The sequence below is a fragment of the Callospermophilus lateralis genome, chromosome 4 (genome assembly GCF_048772815.1).
Source record: "Callospermophilus lateralis isolate mCalLat2 chromosome 4, mCalLat2.hap1, whole genome shotgun sequence".
NCBI classification, from domain to species: Eukaryota; Metazoa; Chordata; class Mammalia; order Rodentia; family Sciuridae; genus Callospermophilus; species Callospermophilus lateralis.
The window spans coordinates 35,839,077-35,866,925 of record NC_135308.1 but is presented as its reverse complement, the minus strand read 5'-3'; the positions used below and the strand labels follow the sequence as shown (position 1 = coordinate 35,866,925).

At 36.8% G+C, this 27,849-nt stretch overlaps 1 protein-coding gene across 29 annotated transcripts in view; it reads left to right on the top strand.

Annotated features, from left to right (window-relative positions):
* The window catches only part of Sorbs2 (sorbin and SH3 domain containing 2), a 169,863-nt gene that overhangs the window by 100,829 nt on the left and 41,185 nt on the right, over nt 1-27,849 (top strand). For 7 of the 29 annotated variants that reach the window (XM_076853732.1, XM_076853734.1, XM_076853718.1 and 4 more), the window contains 9 exons: nt 2,873-3,011; nt 6,282-6,454; nt 10,764-10,830; nt 11,488-11,532; nt 13,576-13,765; nt 15,975-16,089; nt 23,715-23,873; nt 24,549-24,632; nt 26,613-26,669. In XM_076853732.1, coding sequence (XP_076709847.1) covers nt 2,873-3,011; nt 6,282-6,454; nt 10,764-10,830; nt 11,488-11,532; nt 13,576-13,765; nt 15,975-16,089; nt 23,715-23,873; nt 24,549-24,632; nt 26,613-26,669 — 1,029 coding nt within the window. Of the gene's footprint in view, nt 1-2,872; nt 3,012-6,281; nt 6,455-7,145; nt 7,247-10,763; nt 10,831-11,487; nt 11,533-13,575; nt 13,766-15,974; nt 16,090-23,714; nt 23,874-24,548; nt 24,633-26,612; nt 26,670-27,849 lie in introns of those variants that run through there. The other 22 variants (XM_076853725.1, XM_076853722.1, XM_076853707.1 and 19 more) reach the window with 12 other exon arrangements.

The window sequence follows — 27,849 nt, the reverse complement described above, 5'->3', positions numbered from 1 at the left end:
TGTAAATAGTTTAATATCCTGGTTTCTCACAGAAGTACTTACTGACTGAGTGGTGCTAATTCTTCTTACTTGCCTTTTACTAAACAACTACATCTTTTGAACCCTTTTGCCCCACAGGAGTGGATGATGTAAATAATCTTAATTAACATTACAGAAATTTAGCCCTGTGATTGTTGTGGAATTATTTTTCCTGAGCCACTCCAGTACAGAAATTTATGAATACATTATTTATATTTGCCTTCTATCTATAAATATTTTTTCTACATGCTATGTCATTGAAAAGTGTCCATATGCCAAGCAGTTCCTAATAAATTATTAACGAATGCCTAAAATGCTTCAAAATTTTATGGCACAAATTTTCAATTGCATATAATGTAGAAATAATGGCTTCCATTTCGAAGGCACATAACTTTAAGCAATAAATAAATAAATGGGAATTTTTTTTCCTAAAATAAATGTTACAATGAAGTTCCAAATGAGCACTGTCATAAACAAAATTTTACTCGTGTTACATAGTTTCTATATTCTATCCAGGACATTCAATCTGCAACATTCATGCATAGAGAAATGTTTTAGTAAGCCATATATTTTTTAAGACTCTGCAATTACAGAAAATGAATCCCATCCATCTTTTTTTGGATGGGTTTTGGTAGTCATCCAATGAAGGTGTTTAAAACATTATAGGACTTAGTCCACTAAACGTTCCTCCCTTGCCACAGGAGGGGACCAGCCTATGTTATCAGGTGCTTGGCAGGTATGGCTGCCTATGTCCTACCAGAGCATATCAATTCGTGTACTGATCTCTTCAGTTGTCTGTTATTAAGACTCTCTGGGATCTTCAGTTATGCAGATGGTCTTGTGTACACATTAAGAGGGGACTGCAATTGAAATGAATACCAATATCAGTTTATTGCTCATGGGTTCTTCATGAGATGTTTTTCCTCATCATTAATTATAATCACTATAGTTTTAAAGTATTTTCAAAAATCCTAATAGTGTTATTTAATTACTAAAATCTTGATTGGTTTAACACAATAAAAGAGTAAATCTATGTTCAGTGTTCATTTATAATCCCTGAATATTATTGAAACCATCAAAATAGGATTCAGTTTCTTAAGTTTCGTAACATACAGGTTGAGTATCCCTAACCCAAAACTCCAAAATTCAAAATGCTTCAAAATCTGAAAAAATTTGAGCACTGACATGGCACAGTAAAGTGGAAAAATTCTACACCTGACTCCATGTGAAAGGACAGTCAAAATGCAGGTGCACTAAAATTATTATTTAAAATTACTTTCAGCATATGTGTATAAGGCATGAATGAAATAAAAATGAATTGCATGTTGAGCCTTGGGTTCAACATCCTGAGGTATGTCATTATGTATATATATATAAATATTCCAAAATCCATCTGGTCCCAAGCATTTGGATAATGGATACTCAACTCACTGCAACCTATTGATTTTTAATAAAAATTAATCTCCTACTTTTAACATTAATTATAGCACATTAGAGCAATAGCATTAAGATTATATTTACAAAGTTCCACCAAACTTGATTTGGTGAAGGAATCAAAAACATCCTCAGATCACTCCCCAGGGATGCTTAAAGGCTCTGAAACATTTGATCAGATCTGTGCCTCACATTGAATGTCCAGGTCTCTCCAGGGAGAAGGTACTCAAGATATGATTAGTTATGATATGAAAGCAATTTTCCTAACATCTTAAAGAAGTATTTTAAAAGTGCAATCCTTATAATGAAATGTTTATTGATTTTAGTATCTATGTGTTATGGCTATGAAGTAATAAAATCAGATTTATTCTAGGTCATTTGAAAACATAACCTATTTTAAAGTGAAATCGTGGAACTATGTAATTATTTGTCTATGTTTCAAGCCTGTATAATAGAAGTTTACTTTGTTTTAAAATAAGTAGGAAAAGCTCGCAAATTATGGGTCTTTATGTACATATGCGTATTTGTGTGTATTCAGCTATAAGACAATTTTAACTCAAAGTTCTTACTAATGTTTTGTCTTATTTGCATGCAGTACATAATCTCCATAATACTCATCGATGTGCTGTGAATTGTTATTCCTGAGCTTAACTTGTGAAAACTAAGCTGATTCAGTTCAATTAGAATATGTATCTATTAAATGTCTACTATGTGGCTACCAGGTTGTATGTTATAAAAACTTCAAAAAGGAGCCTATCTATGATCATCTTCAACAAGAATCTTGAGATACCTTTGGGAATACAAAACACTCATATATAAATTAATTGAAATCAATTGTTAATAAATCAAACAGATGAAGTTTGAAGTAGGGAAAAGTGAGTATTTTAACATGTATTTCTGATGCCTTACTGGGTATGTGACTCTTCTAGAATAGGTTGTTCCTTAGATTATACACTTTGCTTTGGAAACCTTTATTCACTAGAGGATATTCCTAAATCTGAGAACCAATCCCTTCCCTTAATGTCAGAGCATTCATTTCAAATCCTGCATGTGCAATTTAAGTCACAGCTACTTAAGTCATGATTTTTAGGAGCACATGCACCCTCCATGTTTATGTAGCGGTGACTCCTGTTGATACCAGTAGGCACTTCTGTGAACAGAGTGTCTAACTGCTTCCATCCTTTCTAGCCACCTTCTGTGCCCTCTGATATAGAGGACAATGACTTTCGGAAATAAAATGGAGAGAGAGAGAGAGAGACTGGAAAAAATGTGCCCTGCCCCTATGACATCAGTTTTTGAAATAAATCAGAACTTGGCAGTTGATTAGTGTCATGCAGTTGGAAGCCTTTCCTTGTCATGTAAAGGAGAGATGTTTACAGGAACTGTTTGCTATAACAGGATGCCTCTGCCCTTTCCTCAGAGCCAGATAACAGTGAATGGCAACTCTGGAGGAGCTGTGAGTCCAATGAGTTACTATCAACGGCCGTTTTCTCCCTCGGCATATTCTCTCCCAGCCTCACTCAACTCAAGCATGATCATGCAGCATGGCAGATCCCTTGGTAAGTGATGTGAGCACCATGAGTCCGCAGCTATTTCAATATAAGTACAAAGCACACGAGAAAAACATAAGGCATCAAAGTGAGGCAGGATATTTCAACACTCCACTCTGTAATGACCTGTCCTAGGAGGAACCAGGGCAGAGGTTTCAACATCAGACAAAACAGATACCCAGCTCTTCCAAGACCATGATCCCATATACCTCTGAGCCTGGAAAAAAGGCTATTTGATATTTGAGGTGGCGGGGAGAAAGGAAAAGATACAGTTAGAGAGAGGAGAGTCTATACTCCTCAGGGAACATTAATGTAGTACTTTTCCATGAGGCAGATTTTACCTTTGTGGAAGAACTTTTGCTGTAGAATGTTCTTTTTGGTTTATATATTTAAGGAAGAATGGTTTAACAGTCAAAACAGTGTGACAAAGGAACAGGCTGTCTCACAAAGTAATAAAACAATAAAGTACTGGTTCACACGGTAATAAACTACCATGTAGTTAAGACCAAGACCGGAAGGCCATCAGTTTGGGATGGGGTAGTAGGAAGCTAAACAAGGAAAACTTCAGAGGTCTCTTAAATGATGATTCCATAATTTTATAGAGAGATAGTTCTTAACCCTTTGGGGATTAAGGATCAGATGAAAAATATAGCTGTCCTCCAGGAAAAAAAAAAAACATAAACATAAAAATATTTAAGCATATAATTTGGTGGGCCTCATAAATTCTTTAAACCTCCTGGAAAAAAAAAAAAGATGCTATGCCATAAAAAGAAAAAATCTTATATAAAATATATTAGCATGGTTTAGAAAAGAATGTAATAAATACTTCTAAAACCCCCAAACATTAAAAGACATACCAAATTGAACCACTATATGAATTCGGGCTGAAAAAGCTTCTGTGATGTTGAGAAATGAGAAAGCTTCCAGGAGAGCAAGAAGCAGAGAAGAAGCTGAGGAGAGCATGCCCACATGTGCCTCTCAGGGAAGGAGAAAAGGAGAAGACCATCCTCTGGCCACTGCAAATCAGCCACAGAGAAAAAGTGACCAGAATACAGGACTTTGCTATTCCCTGGTTGACAATAGGCAGCACCCCACCTTCCCAATACTGACTCCATATTGAAAGATCATGATAATCCCTAGTTTACTAAAGAATATGTTATGGCAATATCTAGGCTGTACATGGTGGAACTCAACCTCCATGGTCAACAAATTCTTTGTAAGACTTCAAATGCAGCTGTGGGACTCATTAAAGGCTCATGCTTGTGCCTTCTTTACTGCTATCCCTGGGGTCATCTGTGCATCTTATAATGATGTCCTTTTAGAGTACCAGAAAGTAGAACTTCCCTGTGCCAAAACTTTTCCCTTTAACCACCAGCCTACACTTAGTATTATAACAGAAACCCATCATATTTAGATTTTTGTAATGGAACTATATAGTATCACACATGTAAAGTAAAGCTTTACAAGTTGTTGTGGATATCCACAACACTTTCCCAAATACTTATGATCAAAGTGTGACTCTTTATCCAATTGCTTGTCCTAATGAACACAGTTTTATTCCCCCTACCAGCACCATTCCATCAAACAAAAAATTACAAATATTCAAATAGAGAGAGGCTTTGATTTTAGACCTTATCAATGAACAGATTTTACATATTAACTATACTACATGGGAAGAATTTTTTCTTATAAACGTCAAACAAATTCTAATTGGCCAATGCTGTGATAGTAGAAGAATTTACAAGAATTTATAAGTTTACTCTTTATAGTTAGTTGGGGACAAGGGATTGCAAAGATAAGAGTTAAGTGGACCATATAAAAGAATAATAAAATAAAGAACTAACTTCCATTGCATAAGCTACAGTCTGTATAACCTGAAGAAATATAGGTAAAGACAGAGTTGATTCCATGTGCTTAGGTTAGGACTTTGCACATACTAGCTTTTCGAAAAACATTCATTGATGATTAAAATACTAGCATCAGGATTATGCTCTCAAGTCCTTTTTGGAATTTGAAAAGATATGTATTTCATATTCGTTGGTACATAAAGCAGTTTTATTCCTAGCTTTATCCAATCTTTTAAAACATATACTAAAAATGCTTTTCTGTTGCAAACTAAATTGAAAATATTCATAATAATAATAATAGCTATAAATGTTAGACCTTAACTCCAATTTCCCTTATAAAGATGAGTTGAATTTTTTAAAATGTTCACTTATGATGTTCATACAATTTTTCATGAAAAACACATTTATATATAATATTTGTGTATGTATATGTGTGTGTACATATATATGTACATCTACCCCCACACATGTACATCTGAATGATATCAATGAATTCTATCCTGAAATATAGGGCTCTTCTGTTTCCACATAAAAGAACTTTCTGAGTGACAGAACTACCAAGCCATGGCATAAACAGTATAAAGAAAGTAACATTCTTAGTCACCAAAATTTTGAAACTAATTGATAAAAGACAGAATGTCTTATTGCTAATTTTGCCAGATGAATGGCAGTACGTATTTTCAAACTCAGCATAAGTGGAAAATATAATACTTGGGTGTTCCCTTGGTTGCTTCTGAAAGTACACTAAAAGTTGATAAAGATAACAGGAAGATAGGATCTTGACAAGCTTCCTCTAATTTATATCCTCAATACCATTGCTATCTTCAAATGGTAAAACGTTATGGCTTTGGCCTTTTATAGCCATTGGCTGTTTAAACCCAATTCAATTCATACTAGTCATTTTAAAGCATTTTTTGTTACCCCCAACCTTTAACATTAATGCCTGTTTGGATGTAAAAATTTTTAAAGTGATTTTTTGTTCACTTGGTTTTTTATGAAGTCACTGTCATTGGTTGTCAGTGGTATCACAAGAATAACATTGGTATGAATTGTGACTTGAGGGAAATTACTGAATTTATCTGCCCCCTCATCAAAACTGATTGTTGTCTCCCTCCCAAGATAGTCCCTCAAGATTACTGGAAGGGAAGACGAGGTCGTACATGTAGTGTTCACTTAACAGTGGCTGTCAAACAGCCACTCAACAAATGTCATAAATGTTGAGGTCTTCTATGTTATAGCCTGTTCACTGCACGTCTACACTATATCCTCTATACCACAAGCTGCTCAAAAACAAAGTCAATGAATTAAAAGACAGACAGAGCCATGGAAATATGACCTCTATGTTACAATTGGCACAGAAGTACAAGAGGCACTATTAATTTTGAGTCTTTTTGCATCCAATATATTATATTTCACCAAATTTTCTGCACAGATTCTGCAGAGACCTATTCCCAGCATGCACAGTCTCTGGACGGTACCACCAGCAGCTCAATCCCACTGTACAGATCCTCAGAGGAAGAGAAGAGAGTGACAGTCATCAAAGCTCCACATTACCCGGGGATTGGGCCAGTGGATGAATCCGGAATCCCCACAGCAATTAGAACGGTAGGAAATGCCAGCGTGTGCGTCTGCCTGGGTCTATGCACAGCCTCTACAAAGGATGGATTGTGCGTGGCTTTGTGCATTCCTAGGGTCTTATATAATGAGGATTGCCCTCTGTGCCATTGAGTTCTCATGAATATTATGCTGTGTGGCAGAGAAAGAGAACCATCCATTGAAGAGAATTACGCAACCTGTTTTTCTATTTGAATTAAGAGTCATGAAAATTGTGATTTTTTTTATTAAATGATAAAACTTTTTTAAAGAAAACAAGGATAGATAGAGCCATAGAGAAAAAAAGAGAAGGAACAAGGAAAACAAAAAAGCAAATTCTTTGGCTGCCTTGAATTCCCACATGCATTGCAAATAAACCAGTGATTTTGTTTCTTGAAATGGATGTGTGTTAACACCAGGAGATGCAGAGCTGTGAATTGGGAGCTGGGAGGTGAGATGATTGGAATGAAGGGAGCTAATGTCATGAAAAGGGAAAAGTGTCTAAAGAAAAATACACATCTGAGTGTCCCTTGTCAACTGAGCCTGCTGGGAGCTCTCTGGGGATGATAAGTGAAAGTGTTGGAAATTTTTTTTTTTTTTTTTAAGTCTTTAAACTCTGCCAAAGCATTGCTCAGTGTGTCGGGGGCAGCCCCTTCTGGCAAAGCTCAGCAGCAGCAGAGGCAGCTATTGAGAGCCAGGGCAGGCAGCTGCGTGCTGACCAGGTCCACTTGAAGAGGAGGCTTGTGCTTGCCGGGGAGAAGGAGGATTGGGGACACCAGGATGAGAGCCACAGCATCTTTGCAGGTGAAATTGGGGGGAGGTGTGAGAAAGGAGCTCCCCAAGAGGCACACAGTTTGCCGGCCAAGCCCACATAAAGGGCTGGGTGTTGCCAAGAGCTGCTTCCCTGGAATGCAAACCTGGGGAGCCAAAGACAATAATGGGTAGAGAGAAAGAATGGGAAAGAGATCAGGAAGAAATCAGTGGTAAGATTGAAGCATTCCAAAAAAGCTAAAGTGTGGGGCTTTTCTTCTCTTTTTGAACCTGCATTTATTATATGAGGAGACCATGGATGATATATAGAGAAAAGAGTTAAAATTGATTAATATAAGCATCAGTGTTTTAATTGAAGTTAAAAAAAAAATCAGTACAGCAGGAACTAGGGCTTTTGACTCATTAGACTGCTAGAATGTTGAATGGGGTGAATTGTGAAGTCCTAAAATTCTATGTTGAAACTGATGATTGTCATAGTGAAGTAACAGAAAAAGTTCAGGGATTGTGACTAATATTTTCAGTCTTACAATGATTACATGTTTCCGATGGTGGTGTTTGGTCATTTGTGTCCTTTTTTTTAGGATTTCTGACTCAAAATTGTTAAATTTGATTTTTTTCCCCCTAATAACGTAAGGATACCAAGTCAGACAGGGATGGTGTCGTTAGTTTTGTCTAATTGATCCTTGAGGAACAGTATATAAACATACTAAGAGATCTTTGCTTTCTATGTAATTATAAAGTTGGACTCAAAAGCTTTTATCTGAAACCTCTGGGTAGATTTTTAAGTCAGTACATGATATGTAACAATGGGCATGCAAACCTGATCTATTCTTTTAATCCATAAGACATAATTTTTAACTGGCAAGGCCTTGCATTGTTTGTATTTTAAAGGTAAAAACTGATGGTTAATGAAAATCAAGTAATCTTAAAATGTATGTATTATTTTTCAACTATAAATCAAAAGCATGCTTAGTTATAAGCAAATACATACACTAGACATGTGATGCTCATTTGCCTTCTAAAAATAGAGAATAAAACATAACCAACCCAGAAATTCCTTATAAGGAACCGTAATTTTATGTACAATCACTCTCTCCTTAGACCTTTAAAACTTTACCAAGAAGGACCAGGTCTATGAAGACTTCTCTTACTCACGTTTACTATTTTGCAGCCTACAGAGCACATCCCCAAGTATAGCTGTGTTTATAAATGTTGAGTCAGGCCATCTCTGAGCCACAGCAGGCCAAGAATCTCCAAGGGTATTTTCCTTTCTCAGCTGTGTAGAAAGGAATGATTATCAGACTCAAATTACTTCATATTAAATTTCTGCCCAGTGTATACACCAAAGGCAGTACTGACTGAATGCACCATGTCATAGTATCGTCTCAGATGACCAACATATACCAAGGCAACAGGATTTTATTAAATGGGCCAGACGCTCCAGAAAGCCTAGAATCAATACCCACTACTTTTGAGTTACTTTAATGAAGGGAAGGAGCTTTCTAGATTGACCACTCTCCTGCGCCCTGGGATGTCTCTGTCAGCCTTTTACTGCCATTCTCAAAAACAACAACAAAAATCACTAGGGCTCAGACCCCAAGAGATCGTGTAATTAAGCCCAGCTAGTTAAGAGACATGCAAAGTTTTCTTCCTTTTAATTCGAATATAACACTTGTTTGACCATTTCTTGGAACTGAAAAGTTGCAAAAATTAGAACAGAATTACTGTAAACTGGTATGTAGAAAATATGTCTGTTTTCTTTTTGGGAATCTCTGCATGTTAATTCATTGTGAAACTCTGATGTTTCATAAACTGTAGGAGTAGAAAAATTGAAATCTATTCAGTCAAGGTCATAGATGGCGACAGCACAATGAAGTCTTGGTAATTACTGTTTGTGCAAAATGTTTTTGAAGGACACATCTAAAAGTAAATTTCCTCAGATTTGAGTAGACATCTACTTTCATAATTACAAGATGAAGCATGACAATCTCCATGATGGCATTTATAAAAAAAAAAAAAAAAAGGAGAGAGAGAGCTTTAAAGGATTCTAGGACTTCTTCTAGAAAGGGACCTTGAATTTTAAAATTCCGTTTTACTAGTTTCATGTTCTCCTTTGCCAACTGATGGGGCATTGCCTGGCATCTCTTTGCTCACCATATAAAGCTAGCAGATGGCATAACTGTGAAATCCTGCTGGATACAGGCCCTCCAACAAGTGAGCAAAATATTCCTGTCCGTCAAAATACATTGCCATTTTCAGTGACGTTAGTTGACTTCGTTGTTCCCATTGGTTGCATCCAAGTATGACTAGAAAATATTTTTGCACAAAGTTATGTATTATTTTTTGTTGCTCTTATACTGTAAAAGAAATGAAGATTGATGGAAGGGAAGTTGATCTTTTATGGAAATATAAGTCCCTTAAATGTTGCACAGGGGTTGGGCTTAGAGGTGGTACGTTTGCCTACCTACATCAAGGCCCTAGGCTCCATCCTCAGCACTGCAATAAAGTTTTTAAAAGATACATGTTTGGGGTTGGGGTTATAGCTCAGTGGTAGGTAAAGCACTTGCCTTACACACATGAGGCACTGGGTTCAATCCTCAGCACCACCTAAAAATAAATAAAATAACGTAAAGATATTGTGTTCATCTTGTGTTCATCTTTAAAAAATATAACTTAAAAAAAAAGATACATGTTTAACTATTCCACTTGAGCCAGCAAATAAAAGCCAGTCTCCTGTTTTATCACTATGGTCCTTCCTACCAGCTGCCGCCATTTGACTGTATAGTCAATCAGCTGCCTTCAGTTTTCCATTGTAGGAAGAGTTGAGAATGCAGAGGTGATTGGCAAATAAAGTCAAGTAGTCCTTAATGTTAATCTACTTGTGCAGCATTGCCAAAGCCATCTGGCACAGGACCCTCAATTTCCAGATGAAAAATGTGGTAACTCTATTTCCAAAAGAAAAATTAGGATATAAAATATAAACCAATGCTCGAGCTAACAAGTACAAGAATACTTTTGTAGCAGTACTAATCAAACTTTCCAAATCAAGAGAACAGTCTTAGAAAATCTGGTTTATTTAGCTAACTGTGTCAAACAAAATAGTCAAATTTCTTGCCCATGTAACTTTGAAAGAGTTGGGATAAAGATCTTGTCAAGCAAAACATTTAGTTATGATTATAAAGATATATGTTTACTTTTCTACTGGTGTACAATAAGGTACTGTCACATATAAAGAGCTAGATGCAGTCAGTGCACAGCTGTGATTTGAACAAATAAAACCATAGCATCTAACGCTCCAATTCAGTATAAACTCTGACCCATCTACCATTTTATAATATCCTTTAATTCTTAGTATATTTTCCTCATTTATCCTGCATATATAACAGGATAAATTGCTAAAATCACCACCAAGTAATAGTGAAGAGTCAGAAAATTTTTATAACTAAATAGAAATTGCTACTAAAAAGATAAGCTACAAGCAATAAAGACATTGAAAAGCAATGTTTACCTGAGGTCAGTTTTATTAACTCTCGGATATTCTCTATTACAGACAGTTGACCGACCCAAGGACTGGTACAAGACTATGTTTAAGCAAATCCACATGGTGCACAAGCCTGGTATGCATGTTCTGTTTTCTGTTGGGGGCCTTGTGGTTTGAAGGAGGTCTACTCCTCCTTCGCATGATTTCATTCCCACAAAAATGTCAAGACCCTAGTGAATCTCATGCCCCCTTTCTTTTCGACATTCTTCCTGTTCTTTTATCACCCCTCAACTCAGAGACCTGTGCCTCTACCTCACCCCCAAGCTGCCAGGAAGCCTCTTAGAAGGAGCACCTTGGACACTGTCAGGTGTTCTGGTCTCTCCGTCCTTCCCTGTTCACATCCTGCACTGGGCAGGTTGTCTATTTCAACAGACTCCTCTTTCCTCCCTCCTCCCTCCTCCCCCAAGTGCTTGCTCCTTATCAGGAGAGTGATGTAGGCAGGGCTGGCTGAGCCTGCTGCCTGCAGTTAACAAGCCTCCTAGGGAAGTGAGAACAAGGCATGGGCTTTGCATGCTGTGAAGAGGGCCATAAGGCAAATACATTAAAGATAAGAAAGGTCAGTCCAGAGAGGCTCAGCAAAAGGCAGTACTTGGAAACATAAATGGATATTATGAACTAGGAAAAATGCACTGCTCCTTTAGCAAATTTCTGGTGTTTCTCTGAAATTCTGCTGTGTTGTTATGGCATGGTGACAGAATCTGTACTACCATAATATTTATGTTTCATTTTCTAGATGATGACACAGACATGTACAATACTCCTTACACATATAATGCAGGTAGGATGGGCCGATGGGTTTCCTTGCTTGTCATGACGATTTGATGCTCAACAATGTTGGAAGAACTACACCATCACTTTGTTTTGTCCCTCTGTTTGACCACACTTGGGTTCCTATAATTAGGAGGTTGCTTGATTTCTTTTTTTTCAGAGCATGCATAACAAAAAGATTGATCTTTTCTCATGGAAATGAGAATTAATACTGTTTTGTCTCATTCATCCCCACTGTTAGTTTATTCTGGGTTTCAGGAATGTTTAACCAAAGTGTGAAGGACAGTGTGAAAGAACATACCATGACCAGGGTACAAAATAAGATAAAGATCTTCTTTTATCAGCAGAGAGAGTGATTACAATTCAAATACACTTCCCAAAAAACAAATCAAGCAAAGTGTTTTGTGACCTTGTCCAGGTTTCTGCTTCAAAATGCAGTCATTCATTGAGAGATGTGAAAAATCCCACTTGGCTGGGCCACTTTTCTAACTCAGAATTGCCACTGATCCTGATAGAAAAACTTCAATTGGGGCACTGCCACTTGTATTTGAGTACTCTGGCATCTTGTAAAGTGGTCTTCAGCTGGAGTGAGAGATCCTTAAAAAAAATGGTTCCTTTTATCACTTTTTCCTAAATGTTGCCTCAGGTATTCCACCAAGGGCCTTCTCTGCCTGCCCAGCCACAGGCTCAGGACTGTTCATCAGCTTTGTTCTCATTTAGGGGTCCTTTAGCCAGCCTGGCAGCAGAACTGTGTGAGGCTCTCTCCTCCTTGACTCCTGAAGAACCAACATTCAGGCCCTAAAAGCATGAGATATTTTGCTACTAGTTTCCAAAGACAAATAGAGGGAAAATGAGTAAAGCAAGCTTAGCTAGCTATGAATCTCTGGTTTTAGGTCCTGGCTCCCTCAAATTATAACAGGAAGTCCATTAAAATATTCCCCTCCATCTTTATTTCCAGTTACCAAACTTACCTCCTTTATTTAGCTCAAAAGTTGAAGTCTGACTGTAGAACTGAGGCAAAAACTGTAAATGTAGATGTTGTCTCTTTACATTTGTCATGGAAGTTTGCATGGATCTTCAGGAGGAACAGATGAATGCAAATAAACTTACCCCAAAATATTGCAGTTGGGGAAACTCAGAATTCTTGTGATTTTTCAAATATTAAAGGTGATGTTCCATGAGTAATTAGTGCAGGGAAAGCCAGAATTCCTATAAGTTTTATCGTTTAATTAGTAGAAACAGAAACTGCAACTAGTGTTCTCCCTTCCTGCTAACCCCACATCCCTCTTCTCTATGTCCTGCACTTATCCCTGATACCCTCTCTGTCCACCCAAAGTAATCCTTCAGGGATGACTAGTCCCTTGGGTTTCATGATAGCATCTCTGACCCATCTACCATTTTATAATATCCTTTAATTCTTAGTATATTTTCCTCATTTGGTCTTTATTAAATGTTACCAATTATTTTCAGTAATGATTCTATTTGTGCCTCATTTCCTCAGATGTACTAGAAGCTTACTGTGCATTTACCTCATTTTCTCAAATTTACTAGAAGCTTATTGAGTGTTTATGTTCCCTTGTGCCTCACATAGCATCATATGGATAGAGCTTGTTCAGGATTTTGATTGCAATTAGCATATTAATTGTCATATATAAAGCAGAGTTTTTAAATTATCAGCAGATATTTGGAAATAGGTCTAAAAAATTTTTAATCTTCTTCTGAAACCTTACCAATGTTATTAGCCTATGATCGACGAGAAAATTTGCTGAGTGCCTGTAAGTTTTTTCTTATTAACAGTCTGAATTGTTACTAATTCCAAAATAATTGATGAAGATTTACTGTCATCAGTGCTTGTATATGTAATAAGTTAATAAATAATAATTACTAAGTTGATAATATTACAAATTGATACATGACATACCATCTAATGTGTGCCTTATGAATATGTTTGTGGATAATAGTTTTCAAAATCATTGGGTATGGAAAGGCATGAATAACTTCATGCTTTTTTAAATGTTAATTTTTTGTTTTTGTTTTGTTTTATTCATGGTAGGTCTGTACCACCCATCCTACAGCACTCAGTCACATCCTGCTGCAAAGACCCAGACCTACAGACCTCTTTCCAAAAGCCACTCTGACAACGGCACCGATGCCTTTAAGGATGCATCCTCTCCGGTGCCTCCCCCACATGTTCCACCTCCGGTGCCACCGCTCCGACCAAGAGATCGGTCTTCAACAGAAAAGTAAGGCATTCCCCATCCCACAAAGGGGCCTATACCTAGCTTAGAATACAAAATAAAGCTCCATGACATTCAGAAGAAGAATCAGTGATTGTCTTGCAGGGAGAACATATGTACCATCTTATTAGTCCCTACATAAACCATATGGCCCACCACTTTGGAGTCTGTAGCAAACACTTTGTTGGGTCATGCTGTTGTATTTGGAAGATCTTTCAAATGCATGAAGTTAAACTTCAAGTAAAGTGGACACAGCCTCTACTTTTTGATCCAATAAGTGCATATATGAGATAAATAAATATAAATAATTTACATGGACTTCCTTTGCTATAGCAGGTGAAGGTCTATACAGTTCATTTTCAGTTTCCTCAGATATGAAGTGTTAGCTTAAGAAAAAATTTTTCTGAAACCAGAGGAAATTATTCATTAATCATAAATAAGGAATTAGCTAATAAATGTCTATGATTCATTTTCCCCAGTTTTTTGAGCTGATCCTAAATTTTCTTTCCACTGAAATACTTTCATTCAGAGTATTCACACCAAAAATTTACAAACACATTTTCATTAGGTCATTTTTAGTAAAATTATGACACTAATATTCCTATTATAGGTAATCTTTATCCGGAACTCATTAGACAAGCACTTTTCCCGTATTATGTCATTTAATTCTGAGAACATCCCTAGGCATGTCTTCTACTTCAGAGAGAAGGACAACTAATTTGAAAATTGCAGAAACTTGCTCAGCTCATGCAGCTAGTATATCCAAGCCAGAATTCAAACTCAGCTCTGCTTAAATCCAAAGCCTATGCTGGCAATGAACAAGTAAGGATACAAGAATTAGTCTTTATTAATACTGGTTATGAAACATCATCTATCAAAACCCTTTAAGAAAGTTTATATTCAACACCCCATTGACAATAATTACTGATTCTTATAGGGTACATGATGTCACAAAAATGGACACAAGTCACATGTGAAGGAATTCTCATTTTAATATCGATCTCTTATGAATTATGTGTTTAGAAAGTGTAATGTCTTAAAACTGAAAAATAATCATTTAGACACAAAATAGTGTCTTTGCTATCAGAAAGGACCAAAACTAACTCAGATTTAAATATACTATTTCCCAGTAAAGACATAAGATGATCATTTAAAAATTACAGATGGCTCCTATATGTATTTTCTCATAATGCTCAAACACCTCTGCAAGAGAAAAAGACACATTTTTACTCTGTCTTATAGAAGAAACAAAGACTGAAAATGTTTAAGGGGTCTTTTATTGCTCAGCAATTTACTAGACTGCCAGGACTTGCCCCCTAAGTCTCCCTCTTGGAGCACTTCTATTTCCAATAAGATCTGGAGTCAGAATTTTATTCCCATCTACGGAGTCAGAATTTCCCTAATCTAAAGTCAGAAAATCCTTTTTCCTGAGAAATCCATAATCAACAAATTTTTCTTCCTTCTCTAAAAGTTGCCTTCCTCTTTAGTCCCAGCCTGAAAAAGTTTGACTTTCAAAGTCCTTCCTTGGAGCTTTACTTGCTAAATCCTTTTGTGACAGTCTCTGAATGATATATGAGCTCAGAAAAAAAAAGCAGATTCCCATGAGACCAATATTGGACTCTAGTTTTTCAAGGCTGACACCAAAAAGGGTCTCCCACGCCACTCTGCATGTTTCTGTGTGTCAACCCAAGTGCTTCTGTTGAACTCCTCGCAAACTCTTCTACCACTTGTAAGAAATATAATCAAATATGGTGTGTGTGCTACTCCTTATCACTTTGGATGGAGGACACCTAGTCACCGAGTGGTGGGTTAAACTCTCATAGCTTCACAGAGCCTATATTGCCACTTACCTCCTGCCACATTCTTTAAACTCAAACATACACAGCTGCCATTACTGACCCATGAGTTTATTAGCATATCATTGTCTGTGTGTCCACAAGCCCGTCATGTGAGTTTTTGAACCAGCAGTGGGATAGAAAAATACAGGAAAAAAAAATACAGGAAACATAATATAAAAAGAATGACTTTCCTTAAATCATTTATGTCAAGCAAAATATACAATATGTGCTATTTTCATAAATTAACTTTTTGTCCTGAGATTTTTTTTTTAAATCTCTGCTAAAATTAACTTTGAAAACAGAGAGCAAATAGTTTGTGTACAGCTGCTTTAAGCATACAGGATTATTTTAGTGTGTGATTTGTTGTTTATTTCTAGGCATGACTGGGATCCTCCAGACAGAAAAGTGGACACCAGAAAATTTCGGTCTGAGCCAAGGAGTATTTTTGAATATGAACCTGGGAAGTCATCAATTTTGCAGCATGAGAGACCAGTAAGCACTTCTCATAAATCAGAATGCCAGCTCAGTAAGCTGCCAGGGTTCCCAAATAAACCTGAATTGCACATCGTTTAGTGATTTTTGTCACAAAGGTAGTTTATTTATTGGCATTATTTAGAAATCATGTTTATTTTGTTTCATGATCTGTGCATCTCGTCTTAGAATTGGTACACTTTATTAATCATAGCTATTTATTATATATACTTTTAATACGTATCCAATTATTTATATAATTAATGTGTTCATGTACACACATATGCTAGATTCATTAGCATAGCTACTATGTGCTTAGTCATGAACTTGAATTTAATTAAAAAGAAAACACTCATAAACACAACATGTAATTTCTATTCTAGGTTGCCAATGAGAAAAATCATTAATTAATCTCCCAAATATATGCACACACAGGAAGGTTCATCCTTTGCCTTCCATAATGGTTTCTTAATATTTCTTTAATTTAAGGGGAAATTTTCTAAATGCCCTTTTTATAACAAGTTACTTAATTGATTTTTGTTAAATCCCTCTCAGGTTACCAAGCCTCAAGCATCCTGATTGATTGTCATTCTAGGATCAAGACTATTTCATTTTGCAGTATTTTTTCTAATTATTTATTTTAAGGATATGCAAACAAAAAGATATGTAAACCTGAGAAAAATGCTTTGCTTCTTCTAAGTGCGAGTTAAAGTTAACAAATAGGTTCTTCCCTGGTCCCCTGGATTTTTGCTCTCCCCAATCTCCTTTTTTTTTTTCCTTTGCTTCCAGTCAGAAATCAGCACCCTCAAGATTTCTTTAAAACTCTGCAATTCCTCTGCATCTCCAAGCCTGCTTCTAGAAAAACCCTTTATGTCAATATCAATTTACTTTCGTCCTTGCTTTAAAAGAATTTTGGGATCAGTGAACAGGAAAAAGAAAGTTTTGTTAGCTCCCACAAGAGTAACTAAGAAAACACACTATTATATAGACTAGAATGCAAAGCCAGCCCTGAAATTTAATTGGAAACCCTTGCCTCACCACACCCAACCTAAGTGTCCTTGATTTAGTTTTGGAAACCCTGTATTTGTGGTGGTGTTTTTAAGAAGCATGTTCAAAACCTTATAATCATATAATTCAAACAGACATTTATCTCAGTCTCCTGTGGCTGTCTTCAAACAACTCATATGTTTTTGAGTAACAAAAAACTAAAAGAAAAAAGGAACATCACTGATTCGCAGACTCCATTTTACAAACTTATAATCCATTTTCTACGTTATATGATTGAATATCGAGGTACTCCATGAAATTGAAAATATCATATTTAGATATAAATAGCAAAACTTTAATAATCATTCTAATAATTATAAGATTCCTAGGATGGTGGATATTGTGATTGTACTGAAATACTTTCGTAGCTAGAGTGTCAGAAAACAGAGTCAACTTCAGAAGTTTTCCCATCAGGATATTGCTGTGTTTTACTCATTCAAGAAAACTGGCTAAGCACCAATTATGTTCCAGACTTTATATTGGGTGATAGAGACATAATGGGGAACAAGACAGTGTCTCTGCTTTAAGGAGCTTCAAGTCTCTCATTGAGTGTACATACACGACTAGTGTTTGTGCCAATAAGCAACCTCTTCAATGGCACACCTAAAGAATCCTCCCTGTGCCCACCTAAAGCTCATTCATGGGCCCTATTGTTGTGACTCAAATTTCTACATTACTCAAGTCTTTAGGTTAAAGCTTTAAAGACTCCTTGTTTTAAAGTAGCAATAATAATAGCAACAACCAAAACAGTCATTGCAAATCTTTACTGAGCACTTACTATGTGCCACGCTTCTATAATTAGTTATTTATGCCTTATCTCATGTAATGTCCCCAACAACCCTAAGAAGCAGATGTGTGGTATTCACATTTTATGGACAAAGAGACTGGCAGTACTAATTAACTTAGCTGGTGGGTGCACTCATGCCTGGTGCACTTGGATCACTATTGTATTAGATTAGCTGAGTGGGCAACGTTTAGCTGGGACTCAACTACCATCTAAGTCTATTTGATTATTTTGCAGTATAAATTAAGTTTATTGACTGATTTATAATAAGTTAGTATATTTTATTTACTTTGCCAGAAACCTGGGCCCTGAGTAATTATGTCCCAATATTTAATTGGTCCTAAAAAGATAGAAAGTTCTAGAGCCATGAGTGTTGTCAGAGATTTGGGTATGGATAGGTTCTGTAAGTCACAGGAAAAGATAAGTGAAAGGAACCTAGAAACATTGAAGGAAATGAGAATGGATCTATGGAGCAATGGAAAGAACCAAAATTTTAATCCTTCCTAAACAAATTTATTGGGAGCTAGCATTATGCCAAATGACTTGAGCAAGTCATATGTATCATTTTAGTCAGGCACTGTGTTATAGCACTAGTCTATTCTCCCTTCCAACCACCACAACATCAATCCTGAATCCATTCCAGTCCTCTATAACCTGGGGAGGTGGGGGAACAAAGGCCTAAGGGTAGTGGTACTACATATCAATCTTGTTTGCAGAACATTCTAAGTGTCTTGAACACAGAGATGTAGAAGACACAGTGCAAGCTTGCTAAATGAGAGTGATGTAAGACAAATGGACAGCACAAAGGGGTTTGAAGCTATTAGGGATACACACTCCTGTCTTTTTACCCCAAGAGGGTTTGAAAGCATTTCTTTGCTCTTCTCGTTTTTAATTTTTAAAAACCATACACAATAGTCAGGCACTTCTCTGTTGCTCTTTTGAATTCTTAGAGGACCCCTCCAGATGCTCAGTTTTCTCAAGTGTCAACTCAAATTCCCTCTCTCCCAGTAAACTCAAGATCCTGCTCACAAGGAGAGATACCACTGTATCTCTTCTGGTCCATACTTGTTCATTGCCTGAATTACACTTGATCCTGTCATTGCCTGGATCAGGTAACAGCCACCTAAACATCCATTTCCCTAATTCTCCAAGCCTAATCTCCACACGACAACTAGAGCAATATTTAGAAAATCTTTATAAAATATCCTGCTCAAAATTTTTTTCCTGGCTCTCCATTGTCCTTCGTTCAAAATCCAAATCCTTTAACATAATTTACACAACACACACACACACACACACACACACACACACACACGTTGTGTGACATAGTCCCAGCATCCTCTGTAGCCTCATCTCTTCCCACCCTCCCTGCCACTGGGTTCCAACTAAACTGGGAGCTTTCAACCTCCTCATTGGCACAGGCTATTTCCTATGCCAGGAAACCTCTCCTCACTACCTCTTCCTTCACATGGAAATTTTCATCCTGTGTCTTAGCATAGTCACACTTCCTCCAGGTAATTGTCCCTCCTCAACTCTAGGTTTAAAACTCTCTCTACTGGTACCTGCAGACTCCCACCTCCATGGCCCTTATCACACAGAACTGTCATGACCTGTTTACTTGCCTGTGTCCCTCTCTCAACTTCAAGCACCTTGAAGGCAGGAACCATGTCTGGTGCAGCATCCTATCTCCCACACCTAACAATGCTTGGCATATGGTGGGTGTGGGTGAATAACTCACCAAATTACTAAGTGAATTGAATGAAGGTTTTGCCCTTGCAGTTAGTGTAAAATTAGGGAGAGACTGAATCTTTGTTCTGTTGCTTATCTTTGAATGCCACACATTTCTAGTGACAAAAGGCCCAGTGAGTCACCATCAAGACATGCAGGAGGGATTCTACACAGCTATTAGTAACTATGGCTCACTAATTCCATGATTCTCTGGGATACAAAGGAGGCAGAGGGGGCAATACTGTTTGAACAAAAGTCCTTCCCAAACCCTGGCAAAAAGACCTTCTTCTTCCTTAGGAATCAGTGGCATATGCATTTATGCTGTTCAACCGGAAAGCAAAAGTAAATGCACTTTTCTGAAGCTCATAAATATTCATTTGACTATAAATTTAGAAATGTTGACAAAATGGGCCTAATGTTTGATATCTAGAAAAAGACTGCAATCACCAGTTGAAGTCATCTTTAATTGACTTGATCTGTAAATCAGAACCATATTTCCACAATTATTTATTCCAAGAGGCAGTCATAGGAACTCGCTATCAGGATTATATTAATAAAACTTTATGTCTCATCTTAATTGAATATGCTCGTAAATGAGCCATGTTAATTTTTTTTTAATTTTAAAAGGCGTTTGATCAGGACCTCTGTACACTTAATAAAATAAAAAACAATATGAAGATGCTCTTTTCCCTACAATCACTAAACCTACACATAATAAGAAAAACCAAAGGAAGTAAGCATTGAAATCACTATACAAAGTGGAAATTTGATTTAAACCATGAATGAACATGAACTTCTTTATCAACAAAAGTTGCCACTCAGAGATAAATGTATAAAAATTTTGGAAGTTTTATCTAATGGTTTGAACCATAAAGAATTATTCCAACCAGCAATGTGTATAGCATTCATTATTTATTATGGATCTACAATAAATATAATACTTAACAGCCAGTGCTTTGAAGCTTACAAGTTAATGAGCATAAATTCTCAAGAAAAAAAATACATCAACACTTCTTTCTGTTTGGAGCAACATAAAGCAAGTATATGCCTCAGAAGACTGAGAACTGTGAAATTTCTATAGCCACAAAAGCAGCTAAATGCTTTTAAACTGTAAAAATTGTTCACCCTTGTTAGCTTTTAAATAAGGATGATGTGTGATTTATAGTTATAGCTTTTCTTAAGTATTTCCTCTTACACTGGTGACATAAAGCTTGTATTAAGCAGAGGTTTGCTGGGATCTTAAAAAGAGGGTTAGAAAGATCACATCAGTTATCTCTGCTCTTCTGCCTTTTATGAGCAATTAGGATGAAGCATGACCATACTTCCTAAAATAACTCTGTTATAGGAGGAAAGTTGAATGAGGGAGATGATCAGCTTTCATATATTTCTGTTGGCTGACCATCTGTATACATGTCGCTGATTATTGTGAGGTTTGTGTGTACCTTAGCAATCTTAGCAATCGCTACACAATGCGTTTAATTGTTGCGTAACTAAGGCGATTCAATAGGTCAACCACAGCAAAGAGAAAATTCTAGTTCTGTCCCTTACATTTTATTTCACACAAAGGCTCTACTCAGGTGTGTGCCTTTCTTTATATGCCAAAGTTACTGAAGACTACCAGTGTTATTGTTTTGTGTGTTTTTTCTCTAATGTCTGCTGGCATAAATCTAGATCATTGCCCATTGAGATTATAAATTGTATTTTTAATAGGGAAAACATCATAATTAATGGGTCATTGCCATTATAAGATATGGTACCCAAATGATAGATATTCTTCTCCCTTTTCTGTATTCTACCATAAAAGCATATTTCCTTTTTTCTTTATTTTATTTACTTACTTATCTATTTATTTTTTTGAGTCAGGGTCTCACTAAGTGTCCAGAGTAGCCTGGAATTTGTGCTTCTCCTACCTCAGCCACTTCAGTAGCTAGGGTTTTAGGCATGTGCCATTGCTCCCAGCATAAAATGAGAACTTAGTTTATCTATTTGTTATATATTTTCTTGAAGTTGAAGTCAAAATGAAATTATACTTAATGTAGCTAGTAAATTTGCTGCCCTCTGCTGTTCATGCTTTTTAGGCAAATTTATTTCCTCTAATGGAAGTTATTTCTATCTCCTCTTAGCAAACAAAATACTGTACTTGAAAGAAAAGATAATAAAATCAAGAATTAATAACCACTATCTAACTATAGTAACTATAAAGTTTGAAATAATCAGAGATTAGTTTCCTATGGGAGAACTAGTATGCCTCTCTAAACAGAAGAAAAATTACTGAAAAATTCTCTTTAATGTCAATTTATCAGAAACTCAATTCCAGAAAAACCTTTCCATGATTAATTATGGTTTGTGTCTATAATGTTCTAGATAATAACTTGGGGAAATAATATTTTAGTAATAGCAAAATCTTAACATTTTTGGAACTATTGAATCAAATTTCTTTATTAAACAGAAAAGGGCAAAGTAGTTACAAGAATATTTTCTTTCTTCCAGTTTCACTGTTACTTTTGAAGTGTAAACTCAATATAATAGTGGCATAAATTAGGGAAAATGACTTAAGATTTCTGCAGCATTTTCCCATACACCATAGGATATTCTCTCATACTTTAATATATTGCAAAAATAATGTTATAACAACAAAGCAAAATGACATTTGAAAGAAAGAAAAAACAAACAGCTTCAATACCAGAACACCGGTGTGGTCTTCTGTATATATGTATTTTTTTTACTGTAATCATCCAGTGCCAGGTTTTGGGTGCCATAATAACTACTGCACAAGTACATGTTACATTTTTTTTAATGACTTATCACATACATTTCCTAGGGTTACTAAACAGTCTTTGTAATTATGATCTTTGCATGTATTGGATAACTTGGGTCCTTGCACTATTTTTGGTATATCTCAAACTTTTTCATCATCATATATAGTTATTACTACAATATTATAAATATTGAAACAAAACCACAACACGAAAAAACTTTGAGTGTATATTATTCAATATAGACTGATTCATTACATAGGGCTATTCATTACATAGGATTTAAAAAACTGTTACAAATGCAACAAGTCAATAAAACACTTAAATGAGTTCATATAAAATAGAGGTTTTTGTTGGAATATGGACTATTTCAAAACCCTCAAAATTATAAAAGTTACAGAATATTTCTTTCAAGACTGAGTTGTAACTATTCAGTGGAAATCCTTGAGCTCCTTTAAGAATTGTAAGAAAATTATATGGAATTGGCTTTGGACCAGTGAGTGCTTAAGGGCCTTCTGGAATATGTCTTGGGTGTCTCAGCTCTTCTCCCGGCCAGAGTTACCAAATAATTTTTCTTAGGAATTTTTTTCTCACTTAATATGCTGCACTATTCAACTATACCATATTTAACTGGTGTCGTGTGTGATAATTATCAAAGAAGTAATAAGGCCCCTGTAGTACTTTAAATACCCAATTTTAATTTTAAAAAGGAACAGCCTGAATCAATCTGGTCAGGCAAGTATTATTTGAACACACTGAGTATGAGAGGGCTAAGTACTGGGTGTCTGCTTTCTATTACTTAAGTAATTGTACAGATTTTCTCCCACTGTTTATGTTAACACTCTTTAGTTTTTCCATCTTAAATACAACGTTTGGAAACCAACAGAGGGAAGCAAGTCAATTATAAAAATTGGCTTTTCTCTAAATTAGAATGGCAAGGAAACCAAGGTGAGATTTCATCCCACACTCCCTCCCCTGTGGCCAGCCATCCATGGCACCTACTTGGGGAAACCTGGCTCCACCCAGAGCCTTTCCTGTAGCTCAAAGTCTGCAGGAGGAAAGGGAATCTTGGGGTGGCTCAAAACACGCCATCTGTCTTCACTGCCCACTCCCGATCTTTACATTTTTGCAGGAAGCCAGACTATTCCAAGGGTCTCTGGTCCTCGACACCCCCCCGCCCCCCCCCCCCCCCCCCCGGAGCCTTTGCACCTTCTGAAAGGTTTCCTCCCCGGCCTAACACAGCACACAACACGCACTGACCCGCGTCCTGTGGGTTCAAAGAGAAGCCCTATGTAATGAATCAGTGTCTCCTTCACCCCTCTTTCTTACAGCCCCCTCTCCCAACATCTCCGACACCTGTTCCAAGGGAACCTGGCCGGAAGCCTCTTTCCACCTCACCCTATGGAGAAGTAACGCGTAGCCCCTCCCCTCCGCCCAGGAGCGCCATCCCTGCGCCAAACTCGTGCGCCCCAGCTCTCTCTCCCATCCGGGTGAGCTCCTTCCTTCTTTTAAGTTTTCTAATGCTCGTGGGGAAGCTCAGGAGGAGCCCTGTTCTCCAGAGGCTAAGAAGGCCAAGTCAGAAGCTGGCTACTCACACCTCCCCACGGCTGCCCCTCTTCCTTGTCACCTAGCCCTGGATTCTTCCTGCCAAAAGACCCCCTAACCACTTCCCAGCACCTCTTACTCCTCCCCGCACCTCGTATCTCTTCTCCCCTTCCCTCCCCCTGTCCCAGCCTCTCCAAATGCCTGCACCTGGGGGAATTGTCTGCAGACTTCAGACCCTGGGGCTGCTAGTCACCAAGAGGCCAGGGACAATGATGTGACCAGCCTCAGAAGAGCCATTTGGTGCCTCTCTTGAGCCTATTTTAAGACTGGGGTGTGCTCTCCATGCTTCCATAGCGAGTTTTCCATGGTTTGTGCAAGGAGCTAAGGAGAGAATTAGAAACCTTGGCCAGGGGCAATAGCCAGGGACCTTGACGCTCATCTTCATATCCTGGTTTTACTCATTTTACTTTACTTCCTCCGTTCTCTCCTGCTGAGGTTTGTTGGATGAGAGTTGGTGCATGTTGGCGTGTGAATGCGCGCGTGTTTTTCATACCACACAGCATTTCCCTCACTTCGCTCAGTGTGCCTTTTCCTTCCCTTTTCCTTCACGTCTGCTCTAGACTGATCGCATAAATCCAGATGACATAGATTTAGAAAATGAGCCCTGGTATAAATTCTTTTCAGAACTGGAGTTTGGACGCCCGGTAAGTGAGGTTAGCCTTTACTATAAGATAAATAGGAGAATGTTGTTTGATTTATCTTAAAACGTACCATTATTGGAAGAGAGAGGTTTCGTTTAGAGAACAAAAAAACTGAATGCACAATATATATACAAATGCGGTGGAATTTAGTCCACATTACTTCTGTACCAAAATGGCTAAGGCCCTCAGACACTTGCTGTATGATTTTTCCAAATCATGCATCAGGATTATCTTGTATCTAATTAATGGCAAATTTAATATGCTGAAGATTTTTCTGTTCTGGAATATTTAGGCAATTATTACAGCTGTATGGATTTGTACTCATTTACAGTTCACTTTGATCTAGTTCAAACAAGACCATGTTGGTAATTATAATAATAATAACAACAACTATTGTGTAGATCCCATTTGCTGAGGAATCACCAAGTCCCTGGAGAGCTGGCTGTACTCATTAATCCATGAATCTTTCTGATGCCCCATAATAAGAAGAAAACAGGAACAGAAAGGTTAAAATTTTGCACAAAATACTAAATTGCAGAACCAGAAGTTAAAACCAGGCCTGTCAAACAACAGCAACTAAAAGTCTCTGGGTAGTGCCCACTCTAATATAGGACCAGAATATGCCCACTATAAAATACCTACTGGAAGGAATGTGAGAAAAGAAAAAAATTAAGAAACCCTATTAACCTTGATGTCCAGTGTTGCTAGTGAAACCTGCTGCTATGTTGCTATTCCCTAAACTCCCACCCAAGGATGCCCCCCCACCCTTAAAGCTTAAACTAACTCTATTCTTTATAGGAATAGAGTTAGTTTAAGCTTTAAATAACTCCCTGTAGTAAATCAAGTTTTATTTGGGAGAAGTATTTTCCAACAGCAATGCATTTGATGTGTCAGTCACGTTTCATGAATTTTAAGTTCTCAAAGAACATGCCAATTACACTGCCCAACAACTTTTATTAAAAATCAGAGGTATGCTGGGCATGGTGGTGCATGCCTATAATCCCAGCAGCTTTGGAGACTGAGGAAGGAGGATTGCAAGTTCAAAGGTAGACTCAGCAACTTAGTGACGTCCTAAAGCAACTTAGCAAGACATCCTTGCTAAGTTGGGGATATAACTCAGTGTAAGAAAGAAAGAAAGAAAGAAAGAAGGAAGGAAGGAAGGAAAGAAGAGAGAGAGAAAGAAAGGAAGGGAGGGAGGGAGGGAGGGAGGGAGGGAGAGAAAAGAAAAATCAGAGTCTATGATCTTTTACCATATCATATGCTGATTTATATGCTTGTATATACATCATAAATGGGTTCTGGTAGATCCTTTGACCATTAAAATGCAAAGGAAACCTGATTAGATTTATTATATTGTATTGAACTGAATCAAATGTGACTGTAAATGAATATAAACCAAAGAACTTATCCTGAAATTTTTATTACCTAATAGGAGAAATGTTTTCTCCATTTTTTTTCATTTGTATCCTAACATTAATATTAATGTATTCTATTTAAGATGAAAAAAGTTCTCAATCTTTGTTTTATATGTCTTGTTATTATTGCTTAGAGAGTTTAGAAGGATTATACCAACCTCTGTACTGAGCCTAAATTATCAGCATTTTCTACAGTCATTTTCTGCCACACAATTGAAACTTACCAGCATGCTAGCCACTCGCTCCTTTAATGTTTCTTTAATGAACCTTGCATTCCTCTGTGGCCAAACTAGGAATGCTAATTTTGATTTGATAAAATGAGTTTATAAATTTACTAATTGAACACTAGCAATTTTGCCCAATGCTTGAGAATATCTGTAAACATTGCACTCTTCCTGCTAGACTACCCCATTTTGCTCCATTCATGTCACTCTTTATTTGTATCTGATGCTATCAGCACTCGATTTCTAACTGTTGTCACCTTTTCCACATGTTCATTCCTTGCTGCCATTGATTCTCCTCCATTCCATCTCTACACTTCTACTTATGTGGTTCATCTACACCCCAGCCTCCTAAAAAGGCTCTGGATTATGTTCAAGATCATTCTTCTGGTGTTTCCAATGAGGTAAAAGGAAATTATTCTCTCTTTTTCAGATTTCTCCCTTAGAGGCTGTTACTGTGATTCTGAACACCCATGTTTTACAATTCACTGTAGTGCCTAAGCTAGTTTTGAAAAACCTATCTTTGTATCATTGTGCTGTATCTAGGATCATTGCCTAGACATTAATTATACTACAGACATTGGCTATTTCTAATTTCTACATGAAGAATCATTCCAGTCATAACTATCAGTTAAGCTATTCAGTGCAGCCTTGGTATTCAGCAGCATGAAAATAAAATATCAAAATCATTGTCATATTAGTGCATATATTAACCACTGTTTTTCTTAGCCTGTGGAAAATAGAATTAGCAAACTTCTCAGAGCACTTCATAATCATGCTTACAGAATTTAGATTCTTAAGTTATCAGAAGCCTATGTATCACATTTGCCTAATATTTATTTTTTGATTCCTTCATTTTCCTAAATACTCAAAACTTATGGATTTTAGTATCAGTCAAGAATAGGGATGACAAATATGTGTTATGTGTGTTATAACTTACCAGTTTTATACCCTTGACAGACACCACTAATTCTCTCAACACTATAATCCAGGCAGACACTATAACAGATCATCCCAGGCACATAGATGAAATCGACTTGAAATATCTATTAAGAACACTTACGACAGTCAACTAGATGAAAAGTTTAGGCCATGTAATGTAAATTTTTATTTGAAATAGGCAAAGAGATTATTGAAAAAAATAGAAAATATCTTTAGACAAAAGCATTTTTCCCTACTGTCTGCAAAGAAAACAGAAAATTATTTTGAAAATCAAATAAAGGTCTTACTAGAAGACAGAAGCAAAAATGGCACTGCTTGATAGCCAATTGCCATATAAAAACCTCTGTGAGAACTCTTAGGAGTAGCTAGGATGAAAGCAAACAGAATAAACCAATTTTCACACAGTATTTGCTTATGGTCTTAAGTGAATACAACACTCAATAAATATCTTATTTCTATTGAAATTTTAAAATTAAATATGTGCAAATAAAAACAAAACTAATGTTGCAGGAGGTACTACTGATACATAGAGGTGATCACTGGAATTGCAGGCATACAATCTCAGGAGGAAATTCCCAATTTTCTAGAGCCTTAATTTGCAATCCAAAATTATTTTCCCCATAGAAGGCATCAGAGTGTGTG